This window comes from Halyomorpha halys, unplaced genomic scaffold (genome assembly GCF_000696795.3).
Source record: "Halyomorpha halys isolate HHAL.00 unplaced genomic scaffold, Hhal_1.1 Scaffold3.1, whole genome shotgun sequence".
NCBI classification, from domain to species: domain Eukaryota; kingdom Metazoa; phylum Arthropoda; class Insecta; order Hemiptera; family Pentatomidae; genus Halyomorpha; species Halyomorpha halys.
The window spans coordinates 933204-951660 of NW_027115249.1; the positions used below are offsets into that span (position 1 = coordinate 933204).

The window sequence follows — 18457 nt, forward strand, 5'->3', positions numbered from 1 at the left end:
GGTCAAACTCAGAATTAAAAAAGCCGTTACAACAATGACTAAGTGTTTTTTAAAAATATTTATTGAGGAGTAAATATGAGAGAAATATATTTGTAACAAAATAAAAAATGATACATACATTTTTATGGGAGTTTATACTTTTGTTATTCTTACAGATGTCTTGCCTTCTCACAATCAAAAGAGAATTTAAATTTAAAAATTAGTCTGGGGAACTTTGATGTACGAGTTCTTAAAATAAAAAGTATATAGGTTTAAGCATGAACAGAACAGGTCGTTGGAACATAAAAACTAAAACCATTCGTTAACCAGAGATACAGTTTCTTTTTTATCAAGAATTCACAAAGAAGTGATTGTATTAAATGTTAGATTGTTGAAATGAAATGAAATGAAAAAATAACTTTATTCTGGGACATATGTCCCCTAAGAATAATTACAAGGTTCATATAGTGAGATTTTTATCTGGCGAGCATTTACAAATTTTCAGATAGTAGAATGAAATTACATTGGTATATTGGCTTTACACTACTGTTTATAATGTTAATCAATAACTGCCTATTTATTTGATTACAAAGATGTGGAGGTTTGGTTATTCAATAAATGAAGGAATAGCTGTTGTTTAAAGGAGAGAATGGATGAGGACTGGCGAATGGAGATGGGAAGAGAATTCAAGAGGGAGGTTGCACGTATGACGAAGGATTTGCTAAAGAAGGAGGTTCTATAGGAGGGCATATATAAATCATTCGGATGGGATCTGGTGTTTAATGAGTGGATGGATGAACGAAGAGTGAGGAGATCTAGGATATAGGTAGGTTTTTTGATGTTAAGAACTTGGAATAGAAAAACACCAAGGAGGTATTGCCTTCGGGAGGTTGGATAGAGCCACTTCAACTCGGAATACCAGCGAGAGATTAGAGAGTGCCTAGGGAACCCAAAGATACATCTTACAAAGCAATTCATGAGTCTCTTCAGTCTCAACTCTATTCCTGCAGACAGCCCTCCGTACACCAAGGATCCGTAGTCGAAGTGGGGGAAGACAAGAGAGGATACTAGGAGCTGACGAGTGTTCTGAGGAATGGAATTACGGAATTTTAGGAATTGTTTGAGTACAGTTATGGATTTGCGTGTGATTTGGGAAATTTATCAAAATAAACAATCAAAATTGTTGTGACTCTAATCAAATATTTGAGGTACTCGATACCAGAATGCCTCGACAATGTGTGTTCTTTTAGGTTAGGTAGCTGGTTATAATATAAATGGACAGGCTGAGTCTTAGGTTACGGACTGTGAATCCTCCAAGGATGGAAACTTGGCTCTGCAGGAGATCTCTGGGCAGCAGAGTTAGGCAAAAATTAGCCATATCTAAAACTAATCTCTAAAATTGCCATGGATATGTTGCCATGGATATGCTGCCATGGATATGTTGCCATGGATATGCTGCCATGGATATGTTGCCATGGATATGTTGCCATGGATATGCTGCTGCCATGGATATGTTGCCATGGATATGTTGCCATGGATATGTTGCCATGGATATGCTGCCATGGATATGTTGCCATGGATATGTTGCCATGGATACGACCCTTATTCATAAATGAACCATTGATAAATACATATCGTAAATAAATATTAGTTTCCTATTTGTCCAACTCTGTGGGTATATCGGGTAAATATATACTTTATTTTAATTATATACCCCAGTAGTTTCCTAATTTTCTTTTCCATAGTATCCCTTATTAATACCCCCATTTATTTCTGTAGAACAGATCTATAACTTGGGACTACATCTGGACAAACGACTGACATGGAATCCTTATACAAGTCAGAAAGGAAACTGCTCGTCGATTTACTTAGTAGAAAAACGGTCTAAGCATCCCGTCTATTACAAAAGACATGATTACATGAAGAGCACCCAGAACCTCACACCAATGCCACCACATATAATTAATATCAATGGTTATAACTTCCCAGTTTTAGGGCTTTTAAATATTTGGAGCATTAATGTAATAAACGAGACAGAAGAATTGGTGTTGGCAGCGCATGCGCGGGAGGTATCGGGCAAAGAGGGAGAGAAAAATCATGTTTTTGTCGTTGGTTGTTTTTTAATGAATCTACATTGATGTAAAGTCTAGTTTATTGTTTGGTTTCTCTGTGAGCTGAGTTATGTTTAAAAACTGTGTATTGAGAAGTGATCTTTCTCTCTCTCTGCCACGACCAGCTGAGTGCAAGTACGTACGCGTTATTGTTCACCTTTGCACATAGATAACAATATTAAGTATTATAATTGTAGGTTAGATTATAAGTTAGTAATAAGTACATAGATATATATTTAGGGATAGGATAGATATAATTAGAATAAGATAGGATAGGGCCTTTGTTAGTTAAGATTGTTCTTTTTAGTTTACAATTAGTTTAAGTAAATCTGTATTTAATTAACATTAAAAACACATGTTTCTTGTTGTGGATATGTGAGTTAAAACAATATTAATTAACCTTGCAATTTGAATGCATTACATTAGTCATCGAAAAGAATGAACTACGCAAGAAGATAGCAACAGTAAATCGCTGCTTTTTTGCAGTGCATAAAGTTCTGAAGTTCAAAGATCTTTCTTTAAGCCCTAAGTTCATTGTTTACAAGAATATTATTCGCCCAAAAGTGACCTATGGCAATGAGACATGGGTCCTGACAAAGGATATGGAAAAGCGACAATGCACCTGGCAAAGAAAGATACTCAGAAAAATATATGGACCAGTCTACTCTGATGGAGAGTGAAAAATAAGAAAAAAATGAAGATTTAAGAACACTGTATGGTCAGCCTGACATAGTTAGTATAATAAAAAAGGGAAGACTGAGGTGGTTCGCGCATGTGGAAGAATATAGGAGATTTGCATAAAAAGGAGGATTGCCTGCCAAGGAAACTGCTTCTTGAAAAGCTGGGTGGTATTCGAAAGCGTAAACGTTCCAGAATGAGATGGTTGGACGGTATTGAGGCAGACCTGTTCTCTGTCACAAATCAAGTCATCCATCAGGACCTTTAAGTTTTCTTAATTTTGCCGATTTGGCCAGAACCAGATACCAATCCTTCCATGATAAAGTTCCCAACCACCCAAACCCACTTGTTTCTAATCTCATTACATGATAATCCTCCTAGATATCTGATAAGAAGATGGCTTCGAGATCTTCTTCGCTAGAAATGTTATTGGAGTTCTATCAATGGATAGATTCTCCATATGTTAAAATTATGTCATTTTATAACTCATAGGATATTTACTGGTTGTGTATATTTTTATATAGTTGTAAATAACAATCAATAAATTATTTAAAAAAAAAACTATTTGACCATTGTCATTATACGAAATTGTTACAATGCTTTTTTACTTATCCTATAAATGCAATATAGTAAGGGAATGATAAAACCCCTTTTAAAAATAGTAATAAATTTTATTTCATGATTTAATTTCCAAAACAGCTTGATGAAATGAGTGTTTTATCAATTAAATGTGTTTTAAAGAGAAAAATTAAGTCGTTAATAATACAAAAAAATCTTGTTAAAAGCGAGAAAAAAAATCCATAACACAGTTTACTCCAGGAGTACCCTGGAGCCTGAAATTCTAAAGGATTCTGAAGGAGCACTCGTGGTACAATGAGACTCGGCAGAGGGCTCTAATTACAGCGGACTCATTCAATGCGACTCGCTCTAGCTCTTATCTATAGCAACAGGTCCGCATTAACTCCAGCCTGCTATCGATAATTGAGTAATCGATTCCATGTATCGGAGAGAGAGATCGATATTAACCAAGCGATTAGCAAGTAAAATCAGATATTAGGCTACTAGAGCGCCACCTATTGGATATTTCTATGCATTATGCATAAGCCCACCCTCTCCTTCTTATGCATTTATATCTACATGAGAGAGATTTTAAAAACACGCCCCTCTTCCTCGGTGGTGGCTCGAATATTACGAATATCTTCTCGAGGTATTTTTCATATTTTCCTGAATGATGCTCGAGGCATGTTGACTGCTTACGAGATCTGAGAGTTTTATTAAAATAAGGAAAGGATGTCCTCTCAGTGGAGTGTTTGAAATCATTATGCAAATCGTAGAAAATGAAAATAAGATGTACTGACGAAACACGGAGGTAGCATGTCGAGGTCAAATCAATATACTTAAGATCCGTTTACACAGAGACAGTTTTATGTCGTGGTAGTTCATAACAAGAGATAATGTGATAGTGCAACAGTAACCTTATTTGTAGGCTGAAATGGTAACTTCCAGTAAAGTGGATATTGTGCCGGTGTTAAAATCATTACTTTAGAAGTTATATACATTTATCCTTCTAGTTGCTATACAAATTAAATTGCACACTAATAATTTGTACTTTCTTCCTCTGACCAATCGGTGTGGATCATCCTTTCTTTATAGTACAAGAGTCGGGAAGAAAAACGGCAGTTATTTCACCACAATTGTTTATTACTTTAATCAAAACTATGTAATAATAATTACTAGTCAAAATTGATGAGTGTTGTTCCGATAAAATGTTTGATTTTTGAAAAAAAGTATATTTCTAGAACCATAAGACCCACATATATCTACCAGCACTCAAAATAAAGGAAATTTAACTTACTATAAAATAGTTTATTACACTTATCTTCGTAGGGATAGTAATTTTTATGATATTCGCATATGAATATAAATTTAGAACAACTATAAATCAATTTATTTTTGCAAATTTCATGCAATAACTACTCCTACGAAAATAAACTACCTAAACTACTTTATAGTCCATTAAACTAGTTTTAATTTGAAAGTTAATATACATGTGTACGTAAAATAGTTTTTAAGATATAGATTTCTCAAAATAAATTCACTAATTACTGATCTTTCAATACATTCTGTACATTTTTATCAAATGTTGCTTTTTAAAAATCTCTATTTAACGTAAATAGCTTTATTAGGGCTCATAATTTTAGCAAATTTACTCTTCTTTAAATGACGTTCTCTTAGGTTTTCTTGTGTTGTTGGTAGTTTTTAATAGTTAATAGTTTTCAGGATGAAAAATTAATTTTTTTTTAACGTTTTGAAACAGCCGCCATTTTTTATTTCCTCTACCTATACTTGGCAGAGTCGTCAGCTTTGACTATTTATTATTATTAAACTATTATAGTTTAAGTACATATAAGTACATGCAATTTGCTACAATAAATTGATTTTCATTTGCAAAATTTATATTCATATATAAATATCATAAAGACTACTACCCCTACGAAGATAATTGTCATAAACTACTTTATAGTAAGTTAAATTTTTTTTATTTTGAGTGCTGGCAAATATATGTACATCTTATGGATCTAGAGATATATTGTTTAAAAAATCCAACATTTTATACGAACAACTGGAAATTAACATTTTGTGAGTTTATTTTGTCAAATATCATGAAAACTACTATTCCTACGAAGGTAAAGGTCAGAAACTTTTTCATAGTCCATTTAATTAGCTTTAATTTAAGTGCTAATAGAAATCTGTGAATCAAATGGTTTTTGTGATATAAATTTATCAAAATAAATTAATCTTTCAGTAGATTCGTAAGAAATGTTGCTTTTTAAAAAGCTATATCTCAAGAACTATTGGACATAAATAGTCTTTTAAGGCTAATATTTCAGAAAATTTACTCTTCTTTAAATAATGTTCTCTTAGATTTTCTAGTGTTGTTGGTAGTTTTTTAGATATAGAGCTCCGATTGAAAAATCAATTTTTTTTTATCGCTTTGAAACAGCCGCAATTTTTTATTTCCCCTACATATACTTGGCAGAGTCGTCAGTTTTGTCTATTTATTATACATAGTTTTTATTAATGTAATCAAAAAGTGCTCTTTTTTCTCCTCTTGTACTATTAGGGCCGTAACATCTCGTCTCTGATCATTCGGACTCGTCAACCAGTATTCTATTTAATACATATGTATTGATTTTTTAAACTCGTTTCTCTCAATACACAAATCGTTTTACTAATTTTATTTTTATATAAAAGGGTTTGTATTTTGATTTATATTCATTATTTTGTTTTATTATATGTTTATGTTTTCTATTATTGGCCTCACCAAATAAATGTTTATAGTTGATCCAGTTTATTATTTTTTTTTAAAGCTTTCCTTCAAAAAGAGTTCGTCGATTTGAGATGGCTTTAACACACTGTATATTTGATGTTTTTTTCTCATAATATTTTGAGAAAAAGACTCCATCCGGACGGTATAAGAGCCCAAGAGGAGAAAAAAGTTAGTTATTTCAGCCCAATTGGTTATTACTTTAATGAAAACTATGTATAATTACTTGTCAAAATTGATGTGTCAAGTATAGGTGGAGGAAATAAAAAATTGCGGCTGTTTCAAAACGTTAAAAAAAAATTAATTTTTCATTCGGAACTTAATATCTCAAAAACTATCAACAAAACTAGAAAACCTAAGACAACGTCATTTAGAGAAGAGTAAATTTGCTAAAATATGAGCCCTAATAGAGTTATTTACATTGAATAGTTCTCGAGATATACATTTTAAAAAGCAACATTTTATAAACAATTAGCTAAAAAAATCAGTAGTTAGCGAATTTATTTTGAGAAATCTTAAATATCTCAAAAACCATTCGACGTACAGTTTTCATGATATTCAACAAAATAAATTCACAAATGATAATTTATAGTCGTAGGGAAAACAATTTTGATTTATATTTATTATCTGCTCGCACTTAAAATAATGGTAATTCAACTTAGAATAAAGTAGTTAATTACACGCATCTTCGTAGGGGTAGTAGTTTTTATGTTATTCAGGTATGAATATAAATTTTGAATTTGAAATGTTGAAGATAGTCTTTATACTACTTTATAGCTCATTAAACTAGCTTTAATTTCAGTGTAAATAGATATCTGTTAGTGAAATGGTTTTTGAGTTATAGATTTCTCAAAATAAACTTACTAAGTTCTGAATATCAATGCATTTTTTATTAAATGTTGCTTTTTAAAAAGCTACAACTCTATCGGGGCTTATATTTTATCAAATTGACTCCAATTTAAATAATGTTCTCATAGGTTTTCTAGTGTTGTTGATAGTTTTAAAGATATGAAGCTCCGAATGAAAAAATATGGTTTTTAAACGTTTTGAAATAGCTCCAATTTTTTATTACTTGGCAGGCTCATAAATATTGACAAGTAATTATACATAGTTTTTATTGAAGTAATAAAAAAATAACTGCCTTTTTTTGTTCCCAGCTCTTCTTGTATTACGAGGTGCAGCGGCATTCAATTTGAGAACCACTAGAGGAGAGATCCCTTTGGAATATGAAAATGCTTGTTACGATAAAATCACTCGGTTCACGCCAACTGTCTTCTTGTGCAAGAATTTACGACATTATGCTCCCTGATTCTGCACACTCCGACCTGCGATAATTCAGAATATTAAGTTCCCGCGGTAGAGCGGACTAAGGTTGCCGGAGAAGCGACTGGGCAAGATGATAAGAGACTCTCTCTCGCGACCGGGGAGCGTGAAATTGCACACAAACATACGTCATTTATTATACTGATTTAATGTCCGAGCTGCGAGAACCGCTTTTGCCACATCTGCATTTCTAGCCTTCTGCTTTCCTTTCTATGATTACATGAATAAGGAAAACGCAAGTTGGACAGAGTTAGCAAAATGAGATTTAGATTGTAGAGAGATAGTCCGGGTGGCGGTCAATAAAGCTATCAAAATAGTAAAAAAAAACTGTTTATTGTTTACCAACGTTTCGTCCCACTTCGTCAGGTATCAATGAAAACTAGATACCAATATTGTAAAAAGTAACAGAACATTAAAATAAATATACATAGAAAATGCGAAAATATGTAAAAAAAAATTATTTTTTTTTAAATATAAAAAAGAAATTATAATAAGCTTAATTTAAGGATTTTATCATTTCTTTTATATATTAAAAAAATACAGTACAAAAATAACCTCAATCTTTTTATTAATTTATTGATAGTTATTTATAAATACAACACGTAAATTGGAAGTAAGATCATAATGGTATGATAGAACATATAGAGAAACTACCCATTGGTACTCTAAAACAATTTTTACAATATAAGGCCATCTTCTTCAAACGCCCTGGGATCGCCAGGAATCGAAGAGGAAATAAGGGTAGAAACTAGTGGGCTTGGGTGGTTAGGGAGCTTATTATGGAAGGATTGATATCTGGTTCGGGCTAGATGGTTGGATGGTTTTATTTGTAACAAAGTAAGGAGCATTGAGGATTTTGGATTGTAAGGATTGGATACGAGAGGAATTAGAAGGTTTAGTGGAGCCCCAAAGCTGAACTCCGTATGTCCAGATTGGCCTTATTACAGTCATGTAGATCAGTCTTTTGTAATGTGTTGGAAGTTTAGAACTTTTGTCTAGTATGTGTTGTAATAATCGAAATCGACGTGCAGTTTCCTCTCTTTTCAGTCTTGTGTGACGATTCCAGGTTAGTTTGTCTAGATGTAGTCCAAGATAGCGTATCTTTAAATTAAATCTAATTTTGGAAGAAGATATTGACAGTATGAATATTGTCCGGGTGGCGGCCAAGTGAAGTATTGAAATAGAAGCAAAACATATTTATTGTTAACCAGTGTTTCTCTCCACTTTGCAGGGCTTCGTCAGGGCTAAATGATTATTTACACATTTAATGTGATTTACAACTGTACAAGTAATCAATACAATAAGTAAATTTGTTGTATGTTTCATTTACACTTGAAAATCTTGGGAGGGAACCACCCATTGGTGGTACTATAAGCTGATTAATGAAAGATTAAGAATTAATGGGTTAGGATGGGTAAGGAGTTTGGAATGAAAAGACGCATATCTGTTTTGGGCCAAATCTGCAACGAATGGGATGTTAAGGTCTTTGTGAATGAGTTTATTTGTGACGTAATAAGGAGCATCAAGGATGTTACGTAGGATTTAGGATTGTAGTGATTGAATACGGGAGGAATTTGATGGTTTGGTATAGCCCAGAGCTCAATTACATATGTCCAAATTGGTCTGATTATCATAGGGTATTCTAATTTTTTGTAGTGAATGGGAAGTTTAGAGCGTTTGTCTAGTAAGTGTTGTAGCAATCGGAATCTACGAGCAGTTTCATGTCGTTTCAGTCTTGTGTGTGGATTCCAAATAAGTCACTTGTCAAGATGGAGTCCTAAGTAACGGATCTGTTCGACAGGCGTTAGTGGAATATTTAGAAAAAATACTGTAGGACAAGAGGGTAGAGGTTTACGACGGAGAGTAAAGGTGATCTGATGGGATTTGTCAGGATTTATTTCGATTTTCCAGTTTCGAAACCATTCTTCAATAGAAGTTATGTATGCCTGTAGTGTTTGTGATGCATTAGTTGGGTCGTTGTTTACAGACAGTATACATGTGTCGTCAGCGTACGTTGTTAGGACTGTGTTAGGGTGGGTTGGGATGTCAGCTGTATAAACCGTATAAAGAATGGGACCTAAGATACTCCTTGAGGAACACCGGCGGACTGAGAAAAGTGGGGCTAAATGAAAACAAGATATAAACATAGTAAGAAGTGGGAGAACATATTATGTATCTCGAAGCTGGCTATTGATTGATTCTAGTGGTTATTACCAGTTATATATTACATAAATTCATAAAACTGGTTAATAAATGTATTATAAACAAAAAAGTAGCTGTATTATTTTATGAATAAATTTTAATGAAATGAAATAAAAAAATTAATTGTTTAATATAACATAAAATAACGTCACGCCAATGTCTTTAGTTATACACGCCTAACCATATGTTATTGGACGCAACAAACATAATTATGTGTTCCAGCCATGATAGTAAGTAAAAATGACCATAGTATAAAGACATATGCCCAGTTAAGAATTGGTCCTCGATGAATTAGAAGTCAATCCTTATAGAGTCGATTCGAACCCGCAACACTTCTGGGTAGAGAGGTGAGATGAACCTCACTCAACCACAATAACACTATACTATGTACATATGGTTTCTAATATTATTAATATAATATTCTTATATGTTAGTAATTAAGACACTTCACTGTACTATGTTTTTATTTGCTAATGCTTGTTTTTTAAAATTATTTAATTTAAATCTAACTTAATTTAGACTACCACTATCACTTGCATATACAATACCTATATATTGAATACATAATTAGGAGAAGTATTGCGATTGTGAAAATTTCGAATTTGAATTTTTGACGATGATACACATTTTGAGGTTCCCTTAGTCCTAATAAAAAACTTTCGCAAAATGATCTCATTGTCTGAGAGTATGTAAAGAGCTCACCTCAAGTACGAGAAGTCATACGAAATTGAAATTGTGTGCATTTTCTAGTCCACTAAGATTTGTTAAATTGAATAGTAAAAATGAGAATAAAAGAGTGAAAAATAAAATATTATTTCTAAACTTCCAACACATTACAAAAGACTGATCTACATGACTGTAATAAGGCCAATCTAGACATATGGAGTTGAGCTTTGGGGCTCCACTAAATCTTCGAATTCCTCTCTTATTCAATCTTTACAATCTAAAATCCTTCATAAAATCCTCAATGCTCCTTATTTTGTCACAAATAAAATCAACCATAAAGATCTTAATGTTCCATATGTAACCGATCTAGCCCGAACCAGATATCACTCCTTCCATTATAAACTCTTTAACCACTCAAACCCCCTAGTTTCTAATTTTGCATCCTCTTCAATTCCTGACAATCCTCCGAGGCGCCTGAAAAGAAGATGGCCACGAGGCCAGCTAATGTAAAATGTCATTAGAGTGCTACCAATGGGTAGTTTCTCTACACACCTGTAACACTCCAATTTAACTTAGTTCAGATTTATGTATTATAATGTACAGTTGTAAATAGCAATAAATAAATATTTAAAAAAAATATTATTGATCATATATTTATCATATATTAAGTATCTTTAATTTTATTTATTAACTACCACCCAATGTCAGACGTAATAAATAGTTGATTAATATAAAATATAAAGAAAATTATAATTAACTAAAGGAGAAAAAAAAATATTTTCGTTTTTCTATAGCTGCTGTAACAATTGTCAGATTTTACTGTTATTTAAATTTATGGACTTGTTAAATCTTTGTTAAAACTGTCGGTAAGCACACCTAAAACATAAAATAATAAAAAAAACGAAGTTATAAATAAATTGAAATTTAGAAATAATTAAGAATAAACTAATGGTAGCAGTAGTAAACAAATAAATTAGTTAAAAAAGTAATAAATTAGTTAAAAAATAAATAAATAAGTCTAAATAAAAAATAAATAAGTTAAATAATAGATAAATAAGTCAATAAATAAATAAAATAAAAGAAACCAGAAAGTTAAAAAAACGAATAAAAATCTTTAAAGAAAGAAGCAAATAAATAATGCTAGATATGCTCGGAGCTTATTCCCATGCTGGTGGTAAAGTATAATTCAGAAACAGTTCAAAATAATATTTTCCGCCAAGATCGCTAAATCCCCAATGCTAACACCTTGGTCTTCTAAGGGACTCCTTCTTATAGGGGTATTCATGATCTTTGGTTTAACATGTTAAAGCGTGTTAAATGGAAAAACTCATGTTAAATCGAAAAAAAATTGCCTTCTTTGGCCGTGGTAAAACGAAATAACATTTAATATGGCTGAGAGTCTGTTAAATGGAGAATGACGTCACACAATAGACCAGTTGAGATCGCCGCCATTTTTGTTGTTGTGACAGCTCAGTTCTTTCGTGTGTTTGTGGTATTCATATCCCTGTTTTTAAACCAGAATGGATAATTTTAATGATACATTCGAGAAAAAAACAGTAAAAAAACAATGTAATTTCATTCTACTGTCTGAAAATTTGTAAACGCTGGCCATATAAAAATCTCACTATATGAACCATGTAATTATTCTTAGGGGACATATGTCCCAGAATAAAGTTATTTTTTCATTTCATTTCATAAGCTAAAATTTCACACAAATTTCACTTTTCACTCACTCTAGGCATGTTATAATTAATTACTTAAATCAAAACTGAAATAAACAATAACATGAGGGTCTGGAAGGAAGGTTATAAACATAAAGGCTTATACAACAAGTTGCTGAGAAAACCCCATCCATCTGGTCAAGATCATTATTCTCAAACCACCTCCTTCGGATCCAAAACCAAAGCTGTATCACCGATTTTAGAAAAGGTCAGTATGTCCGCGAATTACATAACATAAAAAATCAGTGAAGACTAAAATGACTTTATTCTAACATATTTACAAGAACAACATGTTACTGTTACTCAGTCTCTATCTTCTAACTTCTCTCTTACTTAGCTATCTAGTCTGGGAAATATATATAAACACTTGGGAAGAGGGGGTAGGAAAAAATAGTGAAATAGGAGAAGGGATATGGACCAATCAGATAATTTAGGAAATATCTGGAAGGGGGGAAAAGGCGTGGCGAGAAGTTGGGAGGTCTAATTTCTAAGAAAGACTCCATGACCTAAGACTTTTGTGCACTGACTTACATATGTTAACCATAAAATAGTTTGACTGATGCAAGTCCATTGTTAGATGACGGCATGTACCTGCCTAAGTGACAGGCCTTGCTATTGATATAGGGTACTTGAAAGGGCTGTTAGAATGGTCTCAAGGGCCTTTTGGAAACGTAGTTATTTTTATTGAGTTTCTTTTGTTGGGAAATGTGAACACATGGAACCATATGTCCAAAGTGACTGAACCTACAGTTGGGCAAGGGGCAATTGTTTAAATTTATAATACTGGTTCCTTAACTCGCGTACCTCGAAGTAATCCTTTTCTTAGCTTTATTAGTTCATACTTGATCCTATGGTGCTGGTGTATTATTAGAAGAGAGTTTTCCAGCACATTGGCTAGTGCTTCTGGCAAATATAAAGTTATCATAAATATTTGTATTATTATGTTATAATAAATTATTCATTATTAGTATTAGAATACTTACTTGATATTCAGTCTTGAACTCGTGCTCCATAAAGCTGAGTCTCCTCAGCTCCCAGGACAGCTCGAAGGCGGTGAGGATGGGGTCTTTGGAGCTGAGTGCTATGAGGGAAGGAGAGGCCAAGGCCCGGTAGGCGTGGATCCTCGACCTCGAGTGCCGCAGCGAGTCTTCTTGTCGGGAAGTCACGCACTCCTCGCAGCCGCACCTGCGGGCAACGCAAGTGTACATTGTAGTGATGCGTTCAGGGAAGAAGGAAGAAGGAGAAGGTGTCTTTACGCCAAAGCGATTACCATATAAGAGATGTTAAAATGGTTATAACAGATTATGAAATAAAAAAAAGGAATCAAAAGTATTTTTGGCAACGAAATATCGCCTACACAGCACAATCACTATGCTATATGAAGAAACCAATGGATTAAAGGATATATAGAATGATTAAAGTAAATAATTGTACAGAATAATTGCTAAATTATAAAGTAATGAAAGAAGTGGGAAATACAACGTATATATACATAATTATATATGTAAGTAAAAAATATATATTTTATTTAAAATAACATATATTTTATTTTAACATATATAAAATAATATAATTATATGTCTTGTTTTTTGTTCTTTGCTATGATGCAGGACTAGAAATTCTTGCCGAAACGTTAGGACTAATAAATAAGTTTTTTAATGTTCTTTAAATAAATAAAATTTGATCCATTTTAGTCTCAAAACATTTTAATTCTATTTATTAAGTCCGACGTTTCGGCCAATTCGGGCATCCTCAGGGACAATCTTAATACAATTTTAGAACTAAATATTTAAAAAAAAAAAAACTTCATGTAGGCTATTCTGAAAAAAATAAAAATAAAAGTTATGATAATTTTTATTGGCAACGATATCTCGCCTACACAACACAATCACTACACTATATGAAGGGAGATTACAGAGGATCGCACATATTATTTACAATATTTATTTGCAGACTAGATTACAATTACAGACTTGCTGTATACTACTACTATATACAACTTGTATCCTAGAGTGTTCTTCGACAACTCTATTCCACTCTTGCTCTAGCATCAGTTTGCTCTTATCACTCACATAAGGAGTATTAATATGTAAAATGAGAAGGTGTGGGTAGGCTAGAACCAGAGGAGAAGGCTGGTAAGGCGAATAATCTATGTACAGCTACTATTCAAAATTGAGGAGTCTGCCAAGTATAGTAATGGGAAATAAAAAATAGCGGTTGTTAAACAAACAACCTACGACACTAAAAAGCTAGTATATGATGAGAAGATGGTTGGGGGAGCGGTTAGGAAAAAAAACACACACAAGTTGAGAGAACTTATTTAATTGTGCCAACGTCTTGGTCAGAGTTTCTAGGCTTCATCAGGGCTAAGGACGAAGAGCGAGATATCAACAAATGAATACAAAAAAAAAATTAAAAAGAGAAAATATAAATAGAATGACACAAGTAAATAATTATACAGAATGAAAATTAACTTCTTTTGCCTAACTCAGCCTTATATTTTGCTTCTTTATTCTAGTATTATACTTCAGTAATGCGGCGAGAGGGATGCGTTGGGATCTTTTGAGCTCTGCTCTACCCCTCACACGTGGGGGATAGAGTGGGCTCAGGGATCCTCAGGTCGATTGTTTAAATATTGTATATTAGAGTGTAAATGTGACTAGAGATTATATTATTTTATCATTATGTTATTTTATTTATTTATTTTTCATACAGATAGTTTGATTATGTTCATTTTGTTTATTCTTCTGTTTGTATATATTTTAAGAGAGGTGTTTTTTTTTTTATTCTTATTAATTCAGTTAATTTATTTTATTTTATTTTAGTATGTATGAGATCATTCATCACTATTACCTATTGCCCACAACTGTGTGGCAGATTGTAATATCTATCAATAAATAAAAAGTATTAGTAATAAAAAAAAAAGTATTATACTTACATATTTCATCAGTTACATATATTTTCTTTTATTTATTAATTTTTTTTTTCTTTCCATAACTTTACTTTTTAATTATTATTAAATTCATATATTCATATATATACGTTTCTATGCATTATATAATTTTAAACTATTCTTTTCTTGATTATGTTATTATACTTATATATTTAATTAAACGTTATACTTTTGAATTTCTCCATCACTTTATTTTTACTAATTTATATTCTAAAATATTTACTTGTGTCATACTATTTATATTTTCTCTTTTTAATGTTTTTTTTTGTATTCATTGGTTGTTATCTTGCTCTATGTTCTTAGCCCTCATGAAGGCTAGAAACTCTGGCCGAAACGTTGGCACAATTAAATTCTCTCAACTTGCGTGTGTCATTTACTGATAGCACCCCCAACTATCTTCTCATCTTTAAAAACCTAATAGTACATCAGTTAAAGTAAAGTAATTTTGCTAAAATATGAGCACTCAAAGAGCTATTAACATTCAATAGTTCTCGAGATATATTTAAAAAATAACATTTTATAAAAAATTAGCTGAAAAATCAGTAGTTAGTTAATTTATTTTGGGATATCTTAATCTGAGGAACATTAGACATACAGATGTCTATTAGCACTCATATCAAAGGTAGTTTAACGATTTATAAAGTAGTATATGAAGTTCATCTTCGAGGAGTAGTAGTGCTAATGATATTTGCCAAAATACATTCACAAGATGTTGATTTATAATAGTTTCCTTTTGGTTAATGTAAAACTATATCTCAGGACACATTTTTTTTTTTTTAATAATTTATTTATACACATATATACAACAAGTAAATTTGCTGTAGGTGACATAGTGATATGATAAAAACATGTGGAGAATCTACCCACAGATAGAACTCCAATAACATTTCTAGAGAAGAAGATCTCGAGGTCATCTTCTTTTCAGACGCCTAGGAGGATTATTAGGTAGTGAAGGAGAAGCCAGGTTAGAAACAAGTGAATTTGGGTGCTTGAGAAGTTTATTATGGAAGGAACGGTATCTGGTTCTGGCCAAATCGGGAACATATGGAATATTGAGGTCCTGACAAATGACTTGATTAGTGACAAAGTAAGGAGCATTAAGGATTTTGGACTGTAAGGATTGGATTCTGGAGGAATTTGATGGTTTAGTGGAGCCCCACAGCTCAACTCCGTATGTCAGATGGGCCTTATAATAGTCTTTTGTAATGGATTGGCAATTAAGACCGTTTGTCTAGTAAATATTGCAATAGTCTTAGGAATCATTAAACTTAAAACTACTATCCCTACATAGATAAACCTCATAAGCTACTTTATAGTATATTACACTAGCTGTGATATGAGTGCTGATCAGCAAATAAAGATAAAACTAAGGGCCAACGTCATGATAAAAACCCATTCGCATACACGTCACAAAGCCATGAAGATCTGAAATTCAGGTTGCAATGTCAGTTCAAATAAATAGTTTTTGTGTATTTGCTGATTGCACTTCCTGACCACCTTCCATCAATTTGACCTCAAATTGTTTAAAAACAATCATGGAGCATTACTGAGTAATATGAGGGTTTGAATTTAAAGGTTATTTATGTAGTTCACTCAAATAGCGATGACAAATCAAATGACGGACAGATTTACCTCATTTAATACTACCATTGTTTTTAGTATTTGAAACTTAAATTGTTTTAAATCCCTGATAATCCTCCGAGGCGTCTGAAAAGAAGATGGCCACGAGACCTTCTAGTTTAAATTAATGTTTGAAGTACCACCAATGGGTGGTTCCTTCCCAAGATTTTCAAGTGTATATGAAACATACTACATATTTACTTATTGTATTATTTTGTACAGTTGTAAATTACAATAAATAAATAAATAAAAAAAAAAATATTTTAAAACAATCACGGATCTGATTACATAATTTGAGTTACTAATCTTGAAAATCTATTTGAGCCGGTTGGTCAAAAATAGCTACATACTAACAAATGAGGAGGTGATGATGAGATACCCCTAATAGTACAAGAGGAGAAAAAAAGCAGTTATCTCACCCCAATTTTTGATTACTTTAATGAAAACTATGTATAATTACTAGTCAAAATTGATGAGTCTGACAAGTATAAGTAGGGGGAATAAAAAATGGCGGCTGTTTCAATTGTTAAAAATAATTTTTTATTTGGAGTTCTATATGTTTAAAACTACCGAGAACAATAGAAAATCTAAGAGAACATCATTTAAAGAAGAGTAAATTTCCTAAAATATAAGTCCTAATAGAGCTATTCACAATCAAATGTTCTCGAGATATAGCGTTTTAAAATGCAACATTTCATAAAAAAGTACGATCCATACATATTTCATGAAAGATCAGTAGTCAGTGAATTTATTTTGAAAAATCCATATTTCAAATTAAAGCAAGATTAATGAGCTATATTGTAATTTATGACGTTTATTTTCAAAGGAGAAGTAATTTTCATGATATTTCCTAAAATAAATTGATTTATACTTATTCGTACAAATGTTCATTTGCCAAATTTATATTCATATGTGAATATTATAAAAACAACTATCCCTACGAAGATAAATTTATTTTGTCAATTATCATAAAACTACTAGTCATACAAATATAAAGATTATAAACTATTTTATGATAAATTTATCTAACTTTAAATTAAGTGCTGACTAACATCAGTACGTCTTATGGATTCTGAAATAAAGTTTTCATAAATCAAACTCATTGTCCGAACAACTATAAATCAATTTATTTGAGCAAATATCATGAAAGCTACAATTCCTACGAAGGTAAAGGTCATAAACTACTTTATAGTCCATTAAACTAGCTTTAATGTGATTGCTAATTGACTTCTGTACGTCGAATGGTTATTGTGATATAGATTTCTCAAAATAGATTCACTAACTACTGATATTCTAGTACATTTTTATGAAATGTTGCTTTTTAAAAGGCTATATCTCCAGAACTATTGGACGTAAATAGCTCTATTAGGGCTAATATTTCAGCAAATTTACTCTTCTTTAAATGATGTTATCTTAGATTTTCTATTCTCGGTAGTGTTAAAGAAATAGAGCTCCGAATAAAAAATTGATTGGTCTTGGTCAAAAATGTATGTAGTAACAAACAAAAATGTAGCTATACTAACAAATGAGAAGCTGAGACAGACACTCCTAATAGTACGAGAGCCCAAGAGGAGAAAAAAGGCAGTTATCTCACCCCAATTTTTTATTACTTTAATGAAAACTATGTATAATTAATAGTCAAAATTGATGAGTCTGCCAAGTATAGGTAGGGGGAATACAAAATGGCGCCTGTCGTATGGTCCCTGAGAAATAATTTTTAATAAATCAAAACTTTGGTCAGAACTGCTAGAAATCAACATTTTGTCGAATATTTTTATTTATATTTACAACTGTATAAAAAACATAACAAGTAAATTTGATCATAATGACATAATGATAATGATATGATACAGCATGTAGAGAAACTACCCAGTAG

At 31.9% G+C, this 18457-nt stretch overlaps 1 protein-coding gene across 7 annotated transcripts in view; it reads right to left on the minus strand.

Moving 5' to 3' along the window:
• Trpgamma (Transient receptor potential cation channel gamma) overlaps window positions 1-18457 on the minus strand; it is a 980713-nt gene that overhangs the window by 78673 nt on the left and 883583 nt on the right. For all 7 annotated transcript variants that reach the window (XM_067052323.1, XM_067052322.1, XM_014426027.3 and 4 more), the window contains one exon: window positions 12992-13193. In XM_067052323.1, coding sequence (XP_066908424.1) covers window positions 12992-13193 — 202 coding nt within the window. The remainder of the gene's footprint in view (window positions 1-12991; window positions 13194-18457) is intronic.